This window comes from Neophocaena asiaeorientalis, unplaced genomic scaffold (assembly GCF_003031525.2).
Source record: "Neophocaena asiaeorientalis asiaeorientalis breed wild unplaced genomic scaffold, Neophocaena_asiaeorientalis_V1.1 scaffold242, whole genome shotgun sequence".
Lineage (NCBI taxonomy): Eukaryota > Metazoa > Chordata > Mammalia > Artiodactyla > Phocoenidae > Neophocaena > Neophocaena asiaeorientalis.
Genome location: NW_020172451.1, coordinates 7,047,773 through 7,070,662, shown reverse-complemented (window position 1 = coordinate 7,070,662; position 22,890 = coordinate 7,047,773). Strand labels below are relative to the sequence as shown.

At 46.7% G+C, this 22,890-nt stretch overlaps 1 protein-coding gene across 2 annotated transcripts in view; it reads left to right on the top strand.

Annotated features, from left to right (window-relative positions):
- SREBF2 (sterol regulatory element binding transcription factor 2) overlaps nt 1-22,890 on the top strand; it is a 60,626-nt gene that overhangs the window by 6,753 nt on the left and 30,983 nt on the right. The window contains exons 1-7 of one of the 2 annotated variants that reach the window (XM_024737617.1): nt 8,567-9,112; nt 16,035-16,466; nt 17,473-17,654; nt 18,336-18,482; nt 19,893-20,114; nt 21,124-21,238; nt 21,447-21,628. In XM_024737617.1, the coding sequence (XP_024593385.1) occupies nt 9,007-9,112; nt 16,035-16,466; nt 17,473-17,654; nt 18,336-18,482; nt 19,893-20,114; nt 21,124-21,238; nt 21,447-21,628 (1,386 nt within the window). In that variant the 5' untranslated portion in view covers nt 8,567-9,006. Of the gene's footprint in view, nt 1-8,566; nt 9,113-16,034; nt 16,467-17,472; nt 17,655-18,335; nt 18,483-19,892; nt 20,115-21,123; nt 21,239-21,446; nt 21,629-22,890 lie in introns of those variants that run through there. The other variant, XM_024737618.1, reaches the window with a different exon arrangement.

Below are 22,890 nucleotides of genomic sequence, written 5' to 3'. Positions count from 1 at the left end.
AGGGTGGGGTGGTGATATCTACACCATAGGTGCTGTAAGAGTCAAATGAGATAAAACATGTGAAAGGAAGGGGCAGGCACTAACATTCTCTTCTGGCTCATTTGTGGTTTTGACAGATCCTGTCAAACTGCTCTCCTCACTAGATGTACCCGTTTACTCCCCCACCAGTGTGGAGGAGAGGGCCTGTCCTTCTCAGCTTCCGGCTAGAGTCTGGAACTCTAGTCCCTTATTCTGCCTGTCTCTTTGCCACATGTATGCCAGTTAAGGGCTGATGCTGCCCCAGCCCCCCAACAATGCACATGTATAGACCCCTCTGTCCTGGCCTCCTGGTTCCTCATGTTTCTTTTCTATACTTGAGACCACTGGACAGTCAGTGGGCAGCCACCAACTTTCTGAGCAATCCCTTCCTGTGCCTCTGATGTTCCCTTTGCTTGCCCAGGACCCTAGTGGTTGCGACTGTTTTACTCCTCTGCTGCCTTTGGTTTCTTAGAGTGATCCTTTGTCTGGTTTGCTTGCTCTCTATACTTTTAAAATTGCTCCTGAAGGTACAGTTCCTTATTTTCAGCCCTCTGCCTTGGGGAACTTGAAAAATGACTTCTTGCTTTACATTGTTTCAGTGGGACTCTTTTCTGTCTGGGTTCCTTTTCTTGGTGTCTTGGTGGCAGCCCTTGCTGCCCCAGAATTTCAGTGCATCCTCCATCCTCGCATAAAAATTCTTTGGGGCTCTCCATTCCTATAAATAGTGTTCTGGAAGTTGCTTCCTTTCATTCTGATTCTCTTCAGACCACCTTTCACCAACATCTGCAGACGTTTTAGGAAATGCCCTTTTGTTATGAATAGCCTCACTTCTCACAATACTTTCCTTTGAACTTTTAAAAGTCAATCGTGGTAGTTTTTCTGAGCTAGTTGGGTGGGCTTTCCGTGATTATTTGTTGGGAAGGACTGAAATTGACTTGTGATTGCTGTTTTCCATTGTGTGATTCTTCTTACAGACATACAGTGTATTTGATAACAAATATGGGACCGTTTCATCTTGATCCTACAGGTGTACTATCATTTATCCTGAGGTGCATCAGTTCTCTAGGTGAAGGTGACTGTCTTATTCTTTATTAATTACTGACTGTCTCTGCAGTCACTGCTACTTTTCCATCCTTCATCAGGTTTTGAAATCACACTGTAGGCAGCACCCGCTGCATGCCCAGCGCCATGTCTGGTTAGACCTGCAGTTAAGACCCTTACAGAGGACCTGTTTTGTGCTGAGCTCTGGGTACAGCACTAGCAGGGTAAGCAAGGTCCCTATCCTCACACCGTGTGTATGGATGGCCCTTTACCTACATTGTCTTTTGCTCTTAATTTTTTCTTCAATTCCGCGGTGTGTTACAGATGAAGAAACTGAGACCCAGATCACAACTAGTAAGTCATAAAATGGTGACCTCGGTCCACACAAGTCCAACTCCAAAACCCATGTACTTTTCCTCTACTCCATGCCAAATCCCCATCTGATGTAGCGGGCTTCAGAGTTGTGAACACAAGGTGGAGTGGTGGGCTGAGGCTGGAGAGACCCAGGATCCTCTGCTCAGGTACACATTCAGACCACATGTGTTTATCAGGAAGGGTCTGCCCTGTGCTGGGCACTTCAAGTGACTTCCCCTGGGTCCTGCAACACTTCTGTAAGCCTTAATTTCTGCTGTGGGGTGGGGAGTGGGGATGTCTGCGTCACAGGTGTTGTAAGACTTGAGTGAGCTACGGCACAAAAAAGGAAGAGGGCAGAAAATAACATTCTCTTTGACTCTATCTGAGAATGAATGAGGAACTACAGTTTGCAAGTTGACTCTTAGGACCAAGGGCCCTTTTTTAGAATACAGTTTTGGAATGTTTGTTCTTTTCCTTTTGAAAGGGCTTTCCTGGGGTGGTGGATGGGACACAAAGGAGCAGTCACAGAACAGGGTAAAGTGTTCCACTTCTGGACCACAAGCCTCAAGGGTTAAACTTTGTTGACATGATGGAATTTTTTAAAGAGTAGCAGATCCCAGAGCCTGGGCCTCAAAGTAAGGCTCTCTGGGGAACCTCTGTTTAGAAACTAATCCTAAACCATTGAAGGGCTTGGAAACTGGAAAACAGAACTCTTTCTGCATCTCTCAGGCCTTTGGAATTGCTAATGATTACATGTCTAAATGTCCCTTATAATCTGGCTTCTGCATCTGATCTGTTGGGTTCAGGGTCTAGTTTGGAACAGTGATGAAATTCCTCCGGCTACTGAACCAGATGTGGAACTGCCTTGTTAAACCGGTGTCTTCTTAGCTCAGGCCCTCACCATCCCATAGCAACAAGTGGAAATAATGCTTCTTCCTAAGTGTGAACATTCCTACGAGGCCTTACACTTTACAGAAGTCCTTCTGATACATTTGTCTTCCTAACAGTGCTGTGAGGCGCTTGATTTTTATATCCATTTATATCCATTTTGCAGATGAAGACATAGAGACAGATAAAATGATTTGCCCATGGTTTACTGGGCTCATGAAGTGGAGTCAGGAGTTGAACTTGGGCCTTCTGACATGGCCTCCTGTACTCTTCCCTGCCCTGTGGGAATGAGGTGGGAGATGCCCTGACTCAAGAAGCCTGTCTAGGAGCCCCTGTTCTGGTCAGTAGTTGTTTTAAAATTTTTAAATTTAATTTAAAAAATTTTGTTCATTCCAGTTCAGCATGAGTATCCTACATTCGCAGCACATCACTAGACTCTGGGGTGTTAGAGATGAGTGAAACTGTCCCAACTTTCACGGAGGTGACATCTAAGCAGCCAGTCAGAATACAAAGCAAAATGCAGAAGAGGCCGGAACAGAGGAATAAACTCCAGGTTTTTGGAGCACTAAGGAAGGGAAGTAGGAAAATCTTCACAGAGACTTTGGCGTTTGAGCTGAGTTGTGAAGGGTGAGTGAACAGCATTTTAGAAAGGAGAATTTGGAAAGGCAAAATGTTCATTTTGACAGAGCTGGACCAAAGTTGGGAATAATTTGGCATGTTCTGGGCATATGTGATTCAGTGTGGCCATAGTACAGTGTAGAACAGACGGTCTCAAACTTTAATGTGCCTAAGAGCCCCACCAGGGTACAGCCACTTTGAAAGGCTTGACCACTGTGCTCGGGTGATTTGCAGACTATACTCTTGATGACTGTTGTTTGCTGTCTTCCTCAAACACAGCTTTGATCAGGTCCCTCTCCTGCTTCAGTGTGTCCTGTGTCAGTCAGGAGGCTTGGTGATAAGCAGCAGAAGCTGACTCTGGCTAGCTCAAACAGAAAAGGAGTCTATTGGAAGGATGGTGCACAGACTGATCAGAAAACCTGGAGAGTCAGACTTGGAAAATGGGCTGGAGCCAAGGGCAGCTCAGCAGCAGAGTCCAGCTGAGGAGAGCCTGGAGCAACCTGTTTAGGACTGTGCTGCCTCAGCGATCTCTGCCTTGTCTCTGCTTCCTGGGGTCATTCCTGCAAGAGTCATGTTCCTGGTGGGATCATGCATTCATCAGAGCCGACTGGCAGGAAACCTTACCACCAAGACCACCCAGTGGGCATTCTCCAAAAGGAAGATCAGGGTGCTGATGGGAGGGTCGGGTTGAAGGATGACAGACAAAACAAAAGTTGCAGATGTCCACTATGTTTTCTGTGCTCTGCCGTATGTCACCGTTAAGGCCTTTCACAGCTTAAGTGTAAGCAGCTCCACCTCTCCACTCTGTTCCATGTGCTGTCCGCTGCATCTCCTCCCAGGACATTTCCTGGTGCTGTGGTTTTGCTCAGACTGTTTCCTTTGCCTGCAATACGTGTCCCTCTCTCTAACTCATGAAAGTCTCTTCACCCTTCTAGGCTCCACTTTCACTGCCTGCCAGGATGGGTCAGTCCTCTCTCTGCCCTCTGACAGCCCTTTCTTTGTGAGGCACCTGTCTGTTCTCGCCCTTGTCATAGTTTGTGGAGTTGGTTGGATTTCTCCGTCTTCCCTGTGAGGTTGGGGGGTGTGAAGGGAAACGACACTTCGGAGTCCTTCCTCTATGCTGGGTCCCACTCCCGGCACTGCAGTGCACAGTTGTATGCGCGTGCTGGGTGGCTGTTTGTAGCATGATTTAATAACCTGCTTTGCAAGTATTATTTTCGTCCTTAGTCTGAGGGAGATTTGGGGGTGTGGTAATGAATGGAAGGGTACGTTGGTGAGTCGTTGGGGGTCTTTCACTTTTGCCTGAATGCTTTAAGGACTGAAAAAGGTTGAGATCCCCAGCTCTGGAGACTCTACCCACAGGAGGACAGTTCAGGTGAAGAAGTGGCTTTTGCCAGACTTTGTGGACACTCGGTCACCTGGCATTATGCGACGCCAGGCCCTCGAACAGGATTGTGCCGAGCGTTCCTTGGCATCTTACTCGCTGTTCCTCAACTTTTAGCCTCTTGTTCCAGGAGAGTGAAAGAGAGGACAGTGCGATGCGGGTGGGAGCAGACGAAGAGTTGGGAGCTACAGGACACCTGGGATGACACTCCTTCCCTTCCCCAGCTGCGGGTATTCGTTCTCATTCAAGAACAAGGCTCTTACTGAGCATCTGTCTGATGCCAGGCTCTGTCTGGTGACGTCTATGCAATAATAGAAACGAAGCATCTGTCCAGTATGGTGGCTAAGAGCTTGACTCTAAATCCCAGCTCTGCCACCTGCGGACTGCGTGACATTAGACAAGTTACTTTAGCTCTCTGTGCCTCATCTTCCTTGTGTGTCAAGTGGAGGCGATAATGGCATCCATCTCAAAGTGTGGAGATTAAGTGATGAAATCTGTGTGAAGTGCTTAATGTAATTGCTGACACATGGTAAGAGCTCAGGAAACGAACAATTACTATATATACTATTTTTATTATTACTGCTAGTAATTGGCTTGAGTTTTTTCTTCTTAATTGTTGTTCTCAAAGTCTGTTCTTGACCTCTTTCTAAAGGCAAGCCTTTCAAAGTAATAAATGGAATAAGATGGACAGCCTTTCAGACGGGGAGTGTCAACAAATCTGATGCCTTTAATTTGGTGTTGGGTAAGGGCTGAAGGCCTGGGTTCCCGGCCAGGACACAGGGTGGGACTGTCGCATGAGTGGGGACATTCTAGAGCCCAGTTGCTGTGAGGTGGGGCAGCCCCAGGGGTGGAGGGACTCCTGAGAGGAGGCCCCGCAATGTGCTTGTTGGGGCGACTTCTGGAGCAGGGTGCCTGCAAAAAGAGCACCGGGCCTGGGCGAGGGTGGAGGAGGCTCCTGCCCCAGCCTGCCGCTCGCTGACTCACCTGCCTCACACCCCATCTTTGGACTTGGACTTGTTTCTTCCTGTGTAACAAGCCCCACCACCATCACCACTTTCAGGCACTCCTGTGCCAGGCACTGTTCTAAGTGCTGTGCATAGAGTAACTCATTTAAAAGAGTGCTCGAAGCTACCTCATGGGGTGATTTGAATTGTATACCGCAACGTGTGGAACTGCTAGCTAGGTGTTAAAAGCAGAAACAACTGGGGACTTCCCCGGCGGTCCGGTGGTTAAGACTCCGTCCTTCTAATACATGGGGCTCAGGTTCAATCCCTAGTCAGGGAACTAAGATCCCACATGCCACGTGGCATGACTTACAACTGGGTGACACTGCTAATGAAGTTCTTTTCTAGTAAAGAAAAAGACATCACATTTAAACTTTATCTATAAATACACCCATACTCACACACAAACATGAGATAAATCGCAGTAAAAATCAACAACAGAAGCTTTTTAAGCAACATGCTCCCAACAGGTTCCTCTTGCATCATGTGCCGTTTTTCATCCCGGCACTCAGCAGCTGGCCCTGGCAAGTGTTTACACAGGGTTTCTTTGCCAGAACATGTGCCTCTTGAAGGTGTTCAGTTTTGTGTCTGGCACATGGCAGGCTAAGTTAATGTTTGTTGAATGCATGTCTTAAGGGATGTGTCTTCATTGATTTGTTATTTATTTGAAGAAAGAGAGGTGTTCTAGAAAGGAGCATCTTGTCAAGGCAGAAAGTCTCATTTGGAGAATAATTTAATAATTTGGGAGGGAGGTATACTTGCAAAATGCAGTCAGGCAAAAATCTCTCTCCTCTACTCCCCCATGAGTCAGTTACATGGGTGTTGCCCTGAGATGAATCTTCTTCCATTAACATTGAACTTCATATTGAGAGTAATGAGATGGATTACATTAAGTGCCCCCCTGCACACACACCCAGATTCCCCGTACTTTACTGTCACTCCAGGTCTGTCTTGCATCTTTCTCCCAAGTTGTAAAATCCAAGAAATGTTTGTTTTGTAGGGAAAATAGAGTGCATAGAGGGGAGACTCAGACAAACCTAAATACAGATATAAATTCAGATCTCAGCCCAGCCACTTTGTAGCTTACATGAGAGGCTTGTGAAAGTAGTTTAACTTTTCCTCACTTGTAAAGTAGAATAATAATACTAGCATCTGGGTTTGTGTAAAGTGCTAAGTAGGTATCAGTGATAGCTGATTATCGTGTTGTTCACATAGAATCAATATGAAATTAATTTTAGTCATAACCACCTGTGCATTTAAATAAAATATGAACTATAAATTTGATTTCTAATTAGAAAATAAGTTTTATTAGCTTTGTCACTGAGTTGTTTTTGCTTTTAAACATCATTAATGTGACCGTTGGCTTTTATTCAGAGGTTAAATTGGAATCTAACCTGGAGAGAGGTCCCTTTTTCAAATGTTATGATAAAAAAGAAACTATGAAAACGTCAAATACATTTTATTACGTGCTGGACATATTTCTGTATATTAATATGCATCCATTGGAGTTTGAATTATTCCCATATTTATAAGTAAAGAAGCAGTCTCAGGGAGAGTAATGAATTTTCCAAAGGCAACCCAACAATTACATCACTAGATTCACAACCCAGTGCTGCTGATTCCACAGCCAGTTCTCTCTGAATTTAAACTTGGGAATCCCCATGCTGTTTGGCCTTCCAGTTAAGTCTTGGTTTACCTGTTTGACCTCCTGCTTTTCTTCTTTAATATGATTCTTTGCCACACTTCCTTCACACAGTCCCTAAGAGATAGGTGGCCTTTTTCCCAGTTTTCATACATAACCAGAACTCTTTTTTTTTTTTTTTTTTTTTTTTTTTGCGTTACGCAGGCACCTCACTGTTGTGGCCTCTCCCGTTGCGGAGTACAGGCTCCAGACGCGCAGGCTCAGCGGCCATGGCTCACGGGCCTAGCCGCTCTGCGGCATGTGGGATCTTCCCAGACCGGGGTACAAACCGGCATCCCCTGCATCGGCGGGCAGACTCTCAACCACTGCGCCACCGGGGAAGCCCGATGCCAATTTTTTTAACTACCAGAGTGCTTAGTGCCTGGAGAGGTACAGGGGAGTGGAAGATTTTGTCTAGGTGCTTGTAGAACACAAGATATAAGAAAAGCATTAAAAGGCTTCCCAAGTGGCACACTGGTTGAGAATCTGCCTGCCAAGGCAGGGGACACGGATTCGAGCCCTGCTCCGGGAAGATCCCACATGCCACGGAGCAACTAAGCCCGTGCGCCACAACTACTAAGCCTGTGCTCTAGAGCCCATGAGCCATAACTACTGAGCCCGCGTGCCACAACTACTGAAGCCTGCTTACCTAGAGCCCCGTGCTCTGCAACAAGAGAAGCCACCGCGATGAGAAGCCTGCGCACCGCAACAAAGAGTAGTCCCCACTCTTGCAACTAGAGGAAGCCCGCGTGCAGCAACGAAGACCCAATGCAGCCAAAAATAAATAAATTAATTAAAAAAAGAAAAGCATTACAAAAATATATCTTACTGTATGTAATGTGGCAAAATAAAATTTTTTAAGGTGAAAAACATAACTCTTATACTAATATATCATCAGCACATACCAAAGATTTATTAACATTATTGAGAAAACCAGCAGGATGACCAGGCTGGATTCAAGGGGAATGTAAGAAACTGATATTTACATAGTTGGAAAGAAATAAGATTGCAAATTTAGATGCATAACTGGTTAATGTCCTATAGGGCAATAAAAACAAAGCTTTCAAGGTTATCTTTTTTACCAGAGAGAAATCATTTGCAACTTGCTTATTTTCTACATGAGAACATCTGATTTTACAGAACGTGCGCCTAATCAGTAGTAAATAGGAAGTCAGACAACTTTATGTTTCTGTAGAGCATCAGATGACCTTCAGAGCATTGTCTAAACCAGAGTTTAGGCAATGCTCTGGTACGACTTTAAAGAGAACTGTACTTTCTTTTTTTTTTGGCTGTTTTGGGTCTTAATTGCTGTGCTGGGGCTTCCTCTAGTTGCGGTGAGCGGGGGCTACTCTTGGTTGCAGTGCGCACCGCTTCTCATTGCGGTGGCTTCTCTTGTTGCGGAGCACGGCCTCTAGGCGCGTGGGCTTCAGTAGTTGTGGTGCACGGGCTTAGTTGCTCCACAGTATGTGGGATCTTCCCAGACCAGGGCTTGAACCCGTGTCCCCTCCACTGGCAGGCGGATCCTTAACCACTGCGCCACCAGGGGAGCCCAGAACTGTACTTTTTAAAATTTTCCATATTTTCAAGTTTTAGACTTTTTTTCTTAACAAATAAATCACAGTTGGGTTCAAGATCTAAAAGATGGCTGGATCTGAGGTAGAAAAGAGTCCTTGGTGGAAGAAATTGTAAGTCATTTTGAAATGGAATTGTGCAGTTAAAGGAAGAGGGCTGTAACAAGCAGAAAGGGTAAGGCTGCCTCCCCCACCCCCCAAAGGCATGTGCCAAAAAGGAAGGGAGTGGGTATTTTTCCAGGCTGGATGATGAGCTAAGGTGAGTGGGAAGTGAAATCCCCTGGAGTAGGAGGGAGCAATTGGTAGGAAGCTACCAGTTGGTAGGAATCGGTAGGAAGCTCATGTTCAAGAAGTTTGATTTGCTTTGAAAGACTGTTGGACCAACAAGATACTCAAAGAAGACGATTGTCACTGGGTTGAAGGCTGCGGTTGAAATCAAGGCAGGGTATGGAAGTGGAGCAAAGAGATAACTCTGTGATACTACGGAAGGAGACCTGCCAGGAATTCATAGCGAACTCACGGCAGCGGAAAGAAGAAGAAAGAGCAATTGAAGGTAGTGCCAAAGATCACTCTCTTTTGATTGAAACTCAAGAGCTGGCTCGGGTCTCCTGCTGTGTTGGACCAGAGAAGCCAGGACCGGCCAACTGAGCTGGGGCCCTCTGGGGCTGCCCCTGATACCCAGCCTGGGCAGGTGGCGAGAGAGCCGGACAGAGCAGACCAGAGGCCATTTGAGAATGACTTGGCTTCTCTTTGTGTTTTCTTTTTCTCTTAATTTTCAAATGTTTTATTTTATTATGTAATACTTGATATGTGCAAAGGAATATATGACACATTTGTGTGTGTTGTGGAACACAAGCACTTAAGGACCCCACCTCCCCACCCAGTTTCCCTTTGTGGTTTCTTTGCCAGTAAAAAGAGTTCACTCATCCCTCGCTTAAAATATAGGATGCCCAGGTCACTAGTTTGTCATCCTGTGTCATTCAGTGCCTCCTCCAGACTCCCTTTCCCCAGGATGGTGACCCAGAATTCCCTTGAAGTATACAATTGTGTCCCTGTGCTCTGAGCTTCTTACCAAATGGCTGTGCCTCCTGGTGTTTGAGTGGAACAGTTTTAAGGCATTAGTTTGCCTGCTGTAACTGTCCCCCTGTTCCTTCTGTTATTGCTTGCATTTCAGGGCTTCTGGGTTGAAGGGTGTGGTTGACAGCCCAGCTCCTTACCTGCCCCTCTGGGTGACTTGAATGGGAATAATTGATGTTTTAGGTCCTGGGAAAGCAGTGGTGATCACAAACAGCAAGATGGTGGGAAAACGAAGAGTTATCTTACCATTGACCCTCAGGCTTGATATGGGTCTACATTTTACTTCATTTTTTTAAATTTTAAGATTCTTTAATTATTAGAAAAAAATCATCCTAGGAGGGGAGACAGGATCGTCAGCTTGAAAGCAGGATACTTGTTGCTCAAGAAGGATTCTTGCTGGATATTAGATTTTGTGTTTACCTCCCTCTCCCCCACTGGTCGTGGTCCATCTCACTCCCAACAGCCTTACACACATCACACACCATGCTTCTGTGTTCTTAGGTTTGTTGGGCAGACCTAATGTGAAAGATGAACAAAAGTAACTGAAGAAAGTTTAGGTCAATATCCTTATGATCTTTGGGAGGAGGAACAGAAACCGTGTAATTTTACTGCACAGGATTGAAATTGTTCTGCTGTAATGGAACATACACATTCCTAAAAATTACCGCACTATGCAAAATTACACAGTAAAAACCACAGGGCTTATGGGGAAAGTGGGGTTAGGGTCATAACACTCAAAAACTTCATAGGTGACCAGAAAAGAGAGAGAAAAAATAAGTAGGCATTCTATAAAAAAGATAGGGAGGTACAAACTACCATGTATAAAATAAATAAACTACAAGGATATATTTATTGTACAGCACAGGGACTATAGCCAATATTTTATAATAACTTTAAATAGAGTATAATCTATAAAGATTTTGAATCACTGTCTTGTACATCTGAAACTCACATTGTAAATCAACTATAGCCCAATAAAAAAATTAAAATTAAACGGTAAAAATAAATAAAAAATAAGATAAGACCCCCTAAACAGCACGGTTTTACAGATGTTAAGTGGCTAAGAAATGTATAACTACCACAATAAATGTAGCACTCTACCTTAAAAAAGACCTGAGGTTTGCTTGTGGAAGTAGGCATTGGAAGGTTATAGCTCGCAAGTTACTGTGAAGTGATGGAAGGAAGGCCTTCTGAAGTCGGATGGAAATTTCTGACCCCAGATGTGGAGGGTTACAGCTCATAACGCATGCAGGTGATCTGACAGCTGGTGGATGTTTGAAATATGTGCGTTTTTTGTTTTCCTGTGTGGCTCATTTCAGCTGGGTATCGTTTTTTGCATTTTTTAGTGTTTCTTTCATGCATAAGTAAACACGAAATTTATGTTATGCCCAGATTATTCCCTAATATATCCAATGCATTGGAACAAATCTGAATTTTCCAAAAAAAAAGTCAAAGCAAAACTAACTGTCAGAAACCACTGTGTATAACATGTACTAGCTAATAGTAAGTGCCAGGCACTGTGCTGTAGATTCTATGTGAATTATCTCTCAACAACATGACGAGTTAGATATAATTGTTAGCCACATTTTATAAGTGAGAAAACTGTGGCTCAGAGAGGTAAAACTTGCCCCAGGTTACAGCGCTAGGCCAGGGTAGCTCTCAGTGAGTATGCCATTCTCTTTCCTGAGCAAAAAAAACAAAACAGCAACAACAAAAAAAAACCCAACAAAGTGGGGCAAATATTTGCAAATATATAAGAACAAGCAAATATCCATAATATATGAAAGTTTTTAAAATCACTAAAAAGAAAAAAAAAAAAAAAATCACTAAAAAGAGACAAACAGCCCAGTAGAAAAATGAACAGAGGTCAAGAGCAGGCAATTTACAAAGAAGGAATACAAATGGCCAATAAAATGGGGGGGGGGTGATGTTTGACCTCATTTAATACGCATTCATGTAAATTAAAACAATTAGATGTTGTTTTTTCCCACTATCAAATGGACAGAAATATTAGGTTGGCCAAGAAGTTCGTTCGAGTTTTTCCATAAGACGTTACAGAAAAACTTGAACTTTTTGGCCAGCCTGTTAAATGCGGGGAAACACTGGCAAGCGTATAGATTGTTGTAACCTTTCCAAAGTATATATACCTGTCATTTGACCCAGCCATTTAATTTCTAGAAATTTATCCTAAGAAAATAATCAGATAAATGGGAAAAGATGCTTGTTCCAAGATTTTTGTCAGTGTTGTTAATAATGCTGAAAAGATGAAAGCAGTCATCCATCATCACTAAGTGGTTAAAGTCTGGTGCGTTAATATAATACAATACAATGTATTGTTCCCAAAGGGAGCAGGGACAAAATAGCATCTTCAGCGTGATCCCATTTTTGTAAAACCATCCCACACATGTGCACACTTGTGTTTGCAAGCAAGCCTTGTACAGGAAGAAGTCTGGAAGGATACACATCAAAACATTGGTGGTAGATGTCTCAGGGTGGTGGAATTGCTGGATGTTTTTTTTTTTTTTTTGGTTGTGTTGGGTCTTTGTTGCTGCACGAGGACTTTATCTAGTTGCGGGGAGCGGGGGCTACTCTTCTTTGCGATGCGCGGGCTTCTCATTGCGGTGGCTTCTGTTGTTGGGAGCACGGGCTCTAGGCTTGTGGGCTTCAGTAGTTGTGGCATACGGGCTCAGTAGTTGTGGCTCACAGGCTCAGTTGCTCCAACAGCAGGTGGGATCTTCCCAGACCAGGGCTCGAACCCGTGTCCCCTGCATTGGCAGGCAGATTCTCAACCACTGAACCACCAGGAAAGCCCTGCTGGATGATTTTTATTTTTTATTTTTTTCATTTAACTTTTTTCTACATTTTTTGGTAGTGAATGTTACTTTTATGATTTAAAAAATAAAATTATTTTAAAACATTGTCTAACACAAGATCCATAATAAATTCAAAATATAAGAATAAATGACTTCTGTAAAAGTAGTTCTTCTGGCACCTAACAGGGCTAGGTAACAAATACCCATTGAAAGAATTTTTGACTGACTGCGGTTTGGAGACAACGTTACCCCATTTGGGGCTTCCGATTCTTTATTCTTGACCAGAATTAATCTGACCAGATTTCGAATTACCTCATTCTGAGGTAGATGCCACTAGACTGAGCCAGACACAGTGGCTTATGTTACCTCTAGGTCGCGAGCTCTGTAAAGTACAAGTGAACTTGGGGTCTCCTTGGATGAAGCCTGAGACTGTCAGGCACAGGTGACAGCCGGAGCCTCTAATTTTGGTTACGTGATCAAAACCCAGATATAGTTTCTTGGGGCCCAGCCTACTTTATCAAGCAACTTAAATCTTAGTTTATGAAGCAGCTAAAGACAGGAATGTGGCTTGGTGGGGGAGGGTGGCTGACAGGAGTCCCCCCTCAAGGTGAGCTGGGGTTTGCAGGCCCGGGTGGGCGACCCAGCTCCAAGGAGGCCCGTGTCTGGCCTTCCATGTCTAGCCAAACTTCATTTTCAAACCTCCATAAAAACTGCCTTGGGCTTCCCTGGTGGCGCAGTGGTTGAGAGTCCGCCTGCCGATGCAGGGCACACGGGTGCGTGCCCCAGTCCAGGAAGATCCCACGTGCCGTGGACGCAGCTGGGCCCGTGAGCCATGGCCGCTGAGCCTGCGCGTCCGGAGCCTGTGCTCCGCAACGGGAGAGGCCACAACAGTGAGAGGCCTGCGTACCGCAAAAAAAAAAAAAACTGCCTTCTCCCAGGCCTCCTTCTCTAGGTTTCATGGCTCTCTGTGGACATGAGAGCCTGTCTGTCCGTAGCACACGAATGATTGAATAATGGGAGCAGGGAAGAGCCAGGAGACGTGGGGAGCTCCCGAGGTGTAGCCCCCAGGTACTGAGCAGATCTGCGCCTGGGTGGGCCTCGTTCCACTTACCGGGGCCTCCCCTTCTGTGTCACCGCAGGCCAGACGGGTCCCCGGGAGGCCCAGCGTGCCTGCTGCAGCAGTGGCTCAAAGAACCTCTTCGTTATTTCTTCCTTCAAATGCTCAGTCTTAACGGCTCCTCTGTGCCCCTCAGCCCCGTGCCTGTCTGCCTGGCTGGAGATAGCTCCCTGGAGCTCCTCATGTGTGGATCGAAAAGGATTTTTTTTTTTAATTTAAGCAGTCGCATTCCATCTGCCTACACACACTTAACCTGCTTTGTGAACTGAGCTTTGTGACCTCCGTACATTACTTCACCAGCCAGACCATGTCTCCCCAACAAAAGGTTCTAGAGAGCACTCGACAGGATAAGTGGAACCGAGTGCCTGTTTAGTGGGGCTTCAGAAGCACCACTGACAGGGACCTTTGTTGCAAGGGTCTGCCCCCACCAAGCACTGTGTATCAATTTTCTTATTAATCCTCACCACAAAGAAGCCAAGTGAGTCTTCTTGTGGCAGCCTCCTGTAAGGAAACGAGGGTGTAGAAAGAAGTGACTTGCCCACGTTCACACAGCTGATTAGATGGGCCCTTTGAGACCCACCTAGTGCCAAAGCCTGTGCCCATCTACCCTCTGGCCTCTTGCCCTCCTTAGCTTTCCATGGCTTAGAACAATCAGCCAGGGAGTGATGTTCTTTTGGCTCACAAAGTAGTCCTCTGTGTTGATTCCCCAGAGTCAGGATTTTATGGGAGTTCTGGAAAGCTCAACGAATTATTAGGTTTCTCTTAATTTCTTAAAGCATTTTATAATATTTTGTTGTGCTTGGAATGTGTCAGCACCAAGTTGTGTTTTGTTTAAATTTTGTGCTGAGTTTGAGAGTATTTCTTAGTTTAATCATGTACAAGGAATTGGAATTTGTTGGTACAGGTTACAGTATCTGTGGCATTCTGCCCATTTCTCCCTCCCACAGCTGACGGCTGAGTGGGGACAGAGCAGGGTGTCGAGGTGTTGGTAAATAACACCACCGTGTAGTCCTTGAATCTTGTGAGATGCGGTCTCGCCAGCAGGTTGAACTGACTGAACACTGAACATGCTGAACTGCTAAGCTCCAGTTATCCTGTGTGGAGGTCGTGCTAGAAACCCCTGGTAGCTTTCTGCTTGCCTAACATAAGAGTCTTTATAGCCCAGATTCCTCCCCCTCACACACACAAACACACACAGACACACACACACACACACACACACACACACACACACTGCTAGAAACCTGGGAGGGACTTGCTGGTGGGGGTTTGACGAATGAATGGAGACAGTGTTTGGGGGCTTTGTTTTTCGTTTTTGTTTGTTTTTTCTTTTTGGTGACCAAATCAGAGCATCCTGCAGCCTTGAGGGTTTTGAGAGGAGGGTGCCAGAGTTTAGGAACAAGCAGTAGCTTTTTGGGAATGTGTTGGAGAGGAAAGGGGAGAGAATGTGGACAGGGGAGAGAATTGTAGATCTGAACATACCTGGGTCAAAGTTGAGGCCCCAGACTGGGGAGCAGCCCTATGGGGAGGAAGGAGTCATGAGAGATGAGTTGTTAGTTGTGGATTAAGTTCGATTTGGGTAAACCATTGGGAGGATGAAGCAGGGGAAGAGGCCCTCTGGGCTGGGAATTTAGGGGTCCCGGGTACTTGGAGCATGATCTGTCAATAGAAGGCGGCATGGTCTTCAGCGGACAATCCCCTTGGCTCCACAGGCTCCTTGCCCAGAGGGAAGGGGCACAGCCAGAGGGGTCCAGGGCCTGGGCTGTTCTGCCCTGACCTTCTGACAGTGAAGGCACTGGGGTACAGTCGAAGAAGGCGAGGCTGGGAGGCAGAGAACTGGTTCTAATCCTTGCTGTGTGTGCCCCGATGAGCTGTGTGACCTTGGCCGAGTTATTTCCCTGTCCTGGACTTCGTGTATGATCTTTCCATCCATTCCACCTCTAAAGTTCCATGACTTGGAGGCCATCAACTTTATCATCCCCGAGTGTTCCTGAGGGTACCAACAGTGCCCAGGGATATGCCCATCTTGGAGAGAAGGCCCAGAGTCTGCCTGTGGTAAGGAGAGTTGGGGTCTGGGGACTCCCCTGCCATGGGGAGCAGTGCTGAGACTGGAGGTGGCCTCACAGTACAAGGCTGCTGAGCTCCAAAGACTCAGGACAGCAATACCCCAACCGTAAAATGCGACCAGCCGTACCCTCCAAGAGGAACATTCACCCAGCACAGAGGTAGCTCCTCTTAGGCCTGGTACAGACAATGAGGAAAGTGGGTAGAACAAGCCTGGAGGTGGTGAGGAGGGAGAAGAACATCAAGCAAGTGAAGTCCTGTCCCACTCCCCCGTGAGAGAGAGGCGACCCATCTCTGCAGTGTCTTGGGAAAGCTATTGGATTTTCATGCCTCGGTTTCTTAAGCAAATTTGAAAGTTAATATTTTGGTTGGCAGTAGAATTACTCCTTTCCATTTGCTCACAGAGATGCTGCAGTTTGTCAGCAATCAAGTGGGAGAGTTCCCTGACTTGTTCTCAGAGCAGCTGTGCAGCTCCTTCCCTGGCGGTGGTGGAAGTGGCAACAGCGGCAGCAGCAATGGCGGCGGCAGCGGTGGCGGAGCCGGAGCCGGGGACCCCTCGGTGCAGCGGTCCTTCAGCCAGGTCCCGTTACCGTCCTTCTCGCCCTCGGCTACCTCCCCCCAGGCTCCAGCCCTACAAGTCAAGGCTCCCCCCACCGCGGTTCCCCCTCCGCCAAGGGCAACTCCTGTTCTTCAGCCCCGCCCCCAGCCCCAGCCCCAGCCTCCAGCTCAGCTGCAGCAGCAGACAGTAATGATCACCCCGACCTTCAGCACCGCTCCCCAGACGAGGATCATCCAGCAGCCTTTGATATACCAGAACGCAGCTACCAGCTTTCAAGGTGACTCAGAACTCCGATGTGATAGCGATTGGTTGGTTCAAAAGTTTTTGTGCCAGTTTGCAGACACTTCCGAGGTAGACTGTAAATAGTTCTGCCCTCTCTGGGGATGACACAGCCTATCAACTTGGCCCTGTCTGAATGAGGTTTCAGTAGCTGGCCGTAAGCATAGTGGTGCAGGAACACATTTGGTCTCTTCAAATACCTTAATGTCTACTGTGCCTGTTTCAAGGATGCGTGGTCAGAGACTCCAGCGGGCACAGTAGCCACAGGGATGTCCTGGTAACTAGAGGTGGGGGCTTGAATAAAATTAGTCTTGAAACTCACCCAGGTACCAGGAAGATCTCAGCACCTGTAGGTTGAGAACCATTCATCCAGGAGACATCTCCTGAGCATCCACTGCAGAGAAGAGTACTCCTTTTAACATAGGTGCCGTGTCTCCGACTGGCGGGCCTCACAGTAGGCCCTCGGTGTGTGCTGAGTGAATGAGGGACTTTCTCTGTTGTGCTGTGTCCCAGCACCTTTTCATCAGATTGCTCTGTGACCCTGTGGGGACCCCTGGGTGGGGTTAGTATTGCTCTACTAATTTCAAAGGATCTGACAGGTCTTTAATGGGCTTCAAGGGTTTAGGGGCTGGGGGGAGGCCACAAAGCGAAAAGCTGAGACCCTCATCCCAAAGTGCACCTTTCATTCACTTCACGGGAGGAAGTGAAGCCCCAGGGAGTTGGCTCTCAACACCTGTTAGCTCCCTTGCTGATTAGCTTCCCTCACCTCCACCCCAGCATCGGAGTAATGAAATAATTTGTACTCGTTCCCTCAGAAATTGATGTAGCCCTTATGGGATGTTCTTGTCATCTAGACCAGCTTGTAAATGGCTGTGCACATCTTCTTCAGCAACAGGTGGGGAGCTGGGATCGTTAGGAGGCACTCCAGCCTCGGTTATTGCCACAGCTACGGTGACAGAATGCATTCCTCGTCCACGTGACTTTTTTTCTCCTCCTTTCCCAAGTCCTTCAGCCTCAAGTCCAAAGCCTAGTGACATCCTCCCAGGTGCAGCCGGTCACCATCCAGCAGCAGGTGCAGACGGTGCAGGCCCAGCGGGTGCTGACGCAGACAGCCAATGGCACGCTGCAGACCCTCGCGCCGGCCACGGTGCAGACAGTTGCTGCGCCCCAGGTGCAGCAGGTCCCGGTAGGTGGCTGACAAGAATTCAGGGAGGCCTTGGTTGGGGCTCTTGGCCGGCCTGTGGTTGAAGATGTGGTCTGCATGCTAAGCAGGACCAGCGGAGTGTGAGGGAGCAGCTTGCAGGGCAGGTAGGGGCACCTGGACCTTACGAGGCACCCGTGAGACCTGGCAGAGAAGCCATCTGCAGATGTACACTGGCACCCACCTAAACTCAGTAAATGCTGGTGTATTAACTCATTTACACGTGTCATGGGTATAAAACTGAAAAGAAATGTGCCAGAATGTTCTTAAGCTGTGTATCATAGTGGACTGTATTTCTAACTAATGAAGTAAGTTAGCTTTAAAAAACAATCCAGGTTTACCATTTTTGCTTCCCAGCCCTTTTCCTCACATTCCTAAGTTTGTCCACAATCAGGTCTCTCTTCCTTCCACTGTCCACCCAAGCCATGCTTGCTCTGCCCCTGCTAGGCCGCTGGCATTGCTCTCCTCAGAGCCTTTCAGCCTTCCAACCCAGAACCCTCTTTAGCTGTACGCCTTCTCCCCGGCAACCCAGTAATCAAGCTACATTCTCAGTTTTATGAAAATTTTATTTTCTCATTCTTTTCTGGAAGGTCTGTGCAGGAAGAAGTAATGCAAAATAGAAAAGTAATGCTACCTTCCTTTTCCTTTTCTTCCTTTTCCATCCAGGTCCTGGTACAGCCTCAGATCATCAAGACAGATTCCCTTGTTTTGACCACACTGAAGACAGATGGCAGCCCTGTGATGGCCGCAGTCCAGAACCCAGCCCTCACTGCCCTCACCACCCCCATCCAGACAGCTGCCCTTCAAGTTCCGGTAAGAGCTGCCCCCCACCCCACCCCCGCTTCTTGGGGGTTTTAGGCCTCAGAGATGGTAACGAAGTCTCCAGATACTGAATAGATGCGGCAGCTCTATGCAGTGTGTCAGATTGCAAAATTACCCCATTGTAGGTTTTTTTTCCCCTTAAGAAGTACCAGCACCGAGTGTTATGTGGGAGTACTAGGGTTTATGAGGGGCAAGAGAGGAACAGCAGAGGAGCCCCAGGTTCTGGGCAACAGCTCCACACAGGACCATCTGCCTCTTAGGTCCTGCTGATGGAGGTTTAGGCCCCCCAGGAAGGGAGGGGCTCCAAGGTGGGGGACATGAAAGGCACCCATACTTCAGTTGTAGGGTCTTGGCCACTGTCTCATCTTGTGGCAAGAGAGTCTGAGAGAAAAAAGTGATCAGAATTCAAAAGCAAACCTTACTCATAAAAGCCAAGAACTAGAAACATCCCAACTATCCATCCAAAAAGAACTATTGATACATACAACTACGTGGCTAAACCTCAAAAATAGTACACTGAGCAAAAGATGCTTATCACAAAGAGTTCCTGCTGACGATTCCATTTATACAGAGTTCAGGAAGATGGTGCTGGAGGTCAGAGCATGATTACTGCTCTGGGGGAAGGGGCATGAGGGAACTTTCTAAGGGGATAGAAATGGTCTGTGTCTTGGTCAGGGTTACCTTGGTTACACACATTGTATGCATACATCACAATTCCATTAAGCTGTACACTTAAAATGTGTGCTTTTTACTATGTGTGAATTATTTCTTGATGACTAGTGAAGTTAAGAAGCTTTTTGTGTTCATTGGCCATTTGGATATTGAGGCCATTTGTTGAAGAAAATAAAACTAAAAGTAGTGGAAACAGAAACAAAGAGCAGGAAAAGCAGATTTGAGGGGAAAACAAGGGGAAGCCTCTCTAGTTGGTCTGTTTAATAAAATGGCTCTGATTTTCACTTCTGCCCTTGAGCTTTTTGATGGGCAAATCGTATAAGGAAATGCAGTAAGTTAACTTCACCGTCATGTGAGAGGAAAATACGTGCCATACACCAGGAGAAAGTTTTGTGGTTGGTGCACTGTATGCGAGCTCAGAGGTGGCTAATGGGTCGACAGCAAAGCAGGAATCACATGACGTGTTTCTGGCATCCCTACATCAAAGGTTGGTGTTTATCCACATGAATGCTGTTGTGGCACATGACTAATCAACAGTGACTCTGAAAGGGGCACAGTACCTGAGGTACCACAGCTCCTAAGGCTTCTGGACTTAATTAACCCAGGAAGGGTGTCAGGCTACACAGCGTTTTCAGGTGATGCCACGTGGCCAGGGCCAGTGGGTTTGTGTTGCGAGGTTGCTTTACTCAGACTAACCAAGTGGTCATTCTGCCCTTGTGTCTGTTCTAGACCCTGGTGGGCAGCAATGGGACCATTCTGACCACAATGCCTGTGATGATGGGACAAGAGAAAGTGCCCATTAAGCAGGTACCTGGGGGAGTCAAGCAGCTCGAGCCCCCCAAGGAAGGAGAAAGGAGGACGACACACAACATCATTGAGAAGCGGTATCGCTCCTCCATCAATGACAAAATCATTGAGTTGAAGGACCTGGTCATGGGGACAGATGCCAAGGTAGGTACCAAGCAAAATGTTATTTCATGCCCCATCATCTCCCCTCTATCTGTCTTTGCTACAGGAATTTAGGGAAGACCCAGGCCCAGGCTGAGTGAATGCAAGAATAGTTAAAGGTGCTCTCTTACTAAAGCATCTTGGTGTTTTGAAATTCCAGGATTATAAAATATTAACTGTTGGGTGTTGGTAAGGCAGTGGCCTGCCTGGACCTTTGAGTCTGCTCTGCAGTGATGGTGGCCACCCCCGCCCCCCACTACCACCACCGTGTCGCAGACACCTACTGCTCACTGATGGCCAGGTACACAACCGTGTGTACATCTGAGGCAGCTGATGGCATTTTTGGCATATGTTTAATTGTATTCAGGGATGGCTAACAATATTTTAACCTTTTAGGGAGGAGGAAAAATGGAGATTGGATCTTTGACAAGGAACAAATAGAGGAAATTGGTTTTTCATAAATTTCTGGTGTTTCAATGAATGTATCTTTTGGCTTTGGCACATAGGAGATTTTTTTTTTACCTGTTATCTGTTTATCTTTACCTCTATTTTGAAAGAAAATATAATTTTCCTTGTAGCCTACAAATCTGAAAGGTACTAATATACCTTTACTTAAGATAACCAGCCAACAGTACTCTGGTTTTTTGTTTGTCATTTGTTTTCCTTAAAGTTTGTTTTGATGCTAGGATTATCATAGGAAGTAGGAGTAACAGCTTATATATAGTGTTACTGTGTGCCAGGCCAGAGGCTAAACTCTTTACACATATTAGCTCATTTAATCCTCATGGCAAGCCTATGACTCATATACTGTCATTATCCCTATTTCACGGAGGAGGAAAGTGAGGTTCAGAGATGTTGAGTAACTTGTCCTGGGTTGCACAGCTAAGTAGTGGGAGAGTCAGCATCTGAACTCAGCACCTCCCACTCCGGAGCCTGAGCTCTGGGCCTCTGCTCTCTTCACTGTGCAAGCTGGTCTGACGCCGCCGTGTTTTTCACCTGTCTTCCTTCCCAGATGCACAAGTCTGGCGTTCTGAGGAAGGCCATTGACTACATCAAATACTTGCAGCAGGTCAATCATAAACTGCGCCAGGAGAACATGGTGCTGAAACTGGCAAATCAGAAGAACAGTAAGTGTGCTCGTTGAGAAAAGGGTTTCAGACTTTCCGGTTATAGTAGAAATCCTGTGCTGGGCACCGGGCAGGGTCCACTGTTGTGTAAAAGGTGCCTTCAGGGGTGAAGCAGGAGCAGGGGCTGTGCATCCCTCACCTAGCCCAGCCCCAGCCCAGGTGGGGTGCTATAAAACGGACCGTTTGCCAGGTAGGGTTTTCTTTACAGAGCTCTTGAAGGGCATTGACCTAGGCAGCCTGGTGGACAATGACGTGGACCTGAAGATCGATGACTTTAATCAGAATGTCCTTCTGATGTCGCCTCCGGCCTCCGACTCGGGGTCCCAGGCAGGCTTCTCCCCCTACTCCATCGACTCTGAGCCAGGAAGCCCTCTATTGGATGACGCAAAGGTAATGAGTTTTTGAAATCCCCTGACCCCTGGAATCTCTCCCATCTCCCCGAAGTTAATAGTGGGGAGGCTGCAGACAGCGGCCCAGGTCAGGTGTTCAGAGGCCCTGGGCTGGAGAGGAACGAGAATTCTGTGAAATTAGCCACGTACTGGAGAATAAAGAAAAAGAAAGCTGACTCTGTATGGGGATACAACCTCCGGTTTTACTGGTCCTTGCTGAAAGGGCCCATCAGAGGGGAATAATGGCCAAATCCAGCATGGGAACACACAGCAGCTGTTGTGCGGAGCTAGGAGTTGCTGGAGGCGCCTCATCGCTTCCCTCGCCCATAATGAGCCTGGCACGACCACTTTGTGAGGTTGATCAGTTGGGTTAGGATGATGCTGCCTCTGGGTCCTCTTTGGGAAATGATTACAGTTTGCAGTCTAACAGATAACATTCCTACCAAGGGCCTTTAATTGTGGAAGAAAGCCCCTGGCAATTCTTGTTTAATGGAATTCGTTAAAAGAGGCTCAAGCCTAATGATCTTCCCAGGAACCTGTGGAGACCACTGGGGTTTGTGCTGTATTTTGACATTGGCAGTTTCTGGCCTCAAAAGCACAGAGTTCCCTTCTAGCGTAAGTTTTTTTTTGTTTTTTTTTTTAATTTATTTTATTTGTTTATTTTTGGCTATGTTGGGTCTTCATTGCTACGCGAGGGCCTTCTCTAGTTGCGGCCAGCGGGGACCACTCCTCGTCGCGGTGCACGGGCCCCCCACCACGGTGGCTTCTTTTGTTGCGGAGCACAGGCTCTAGAGCGCAGGCTCTCAGTAGTTGTGGTGCACGGGCCCAGTTGCTCCTTGGCATGTGGGATCTTCCCGGACCAGGGCTTGAACCTGGGTCCCCTTCACTGGCAGGTGGATTCCCAACCACTGTGCCACCAGGGAAGCCCCTAGCATAAGTTTTTGATCAGACCATTTATTGTATCATGTACTTAATTTTATTAAGGAAGCTCTATTTTTGAAATATTTTATAAATGTGATTCTGCTTGGTAACAAAAGGCCACATATACGTTGAATTAGATAGGTGTCTGAATCCTCAGAAGAAGTTTTCAAATGGTTTAAAAATACTGAAAACGAGTTGTGTGGGATGTACACCCTGGGAGTCAGCGGAGATCTGGTTCCAGTCTCCCTCCCTCCTTAGGCTCCCTGGGCAGGCAGGGCCTCTGCCTCCAGTTCTCCCTCTGTAAAACTGGGGAGAAAACAAAACAATGTTGTGGTTTTAGAT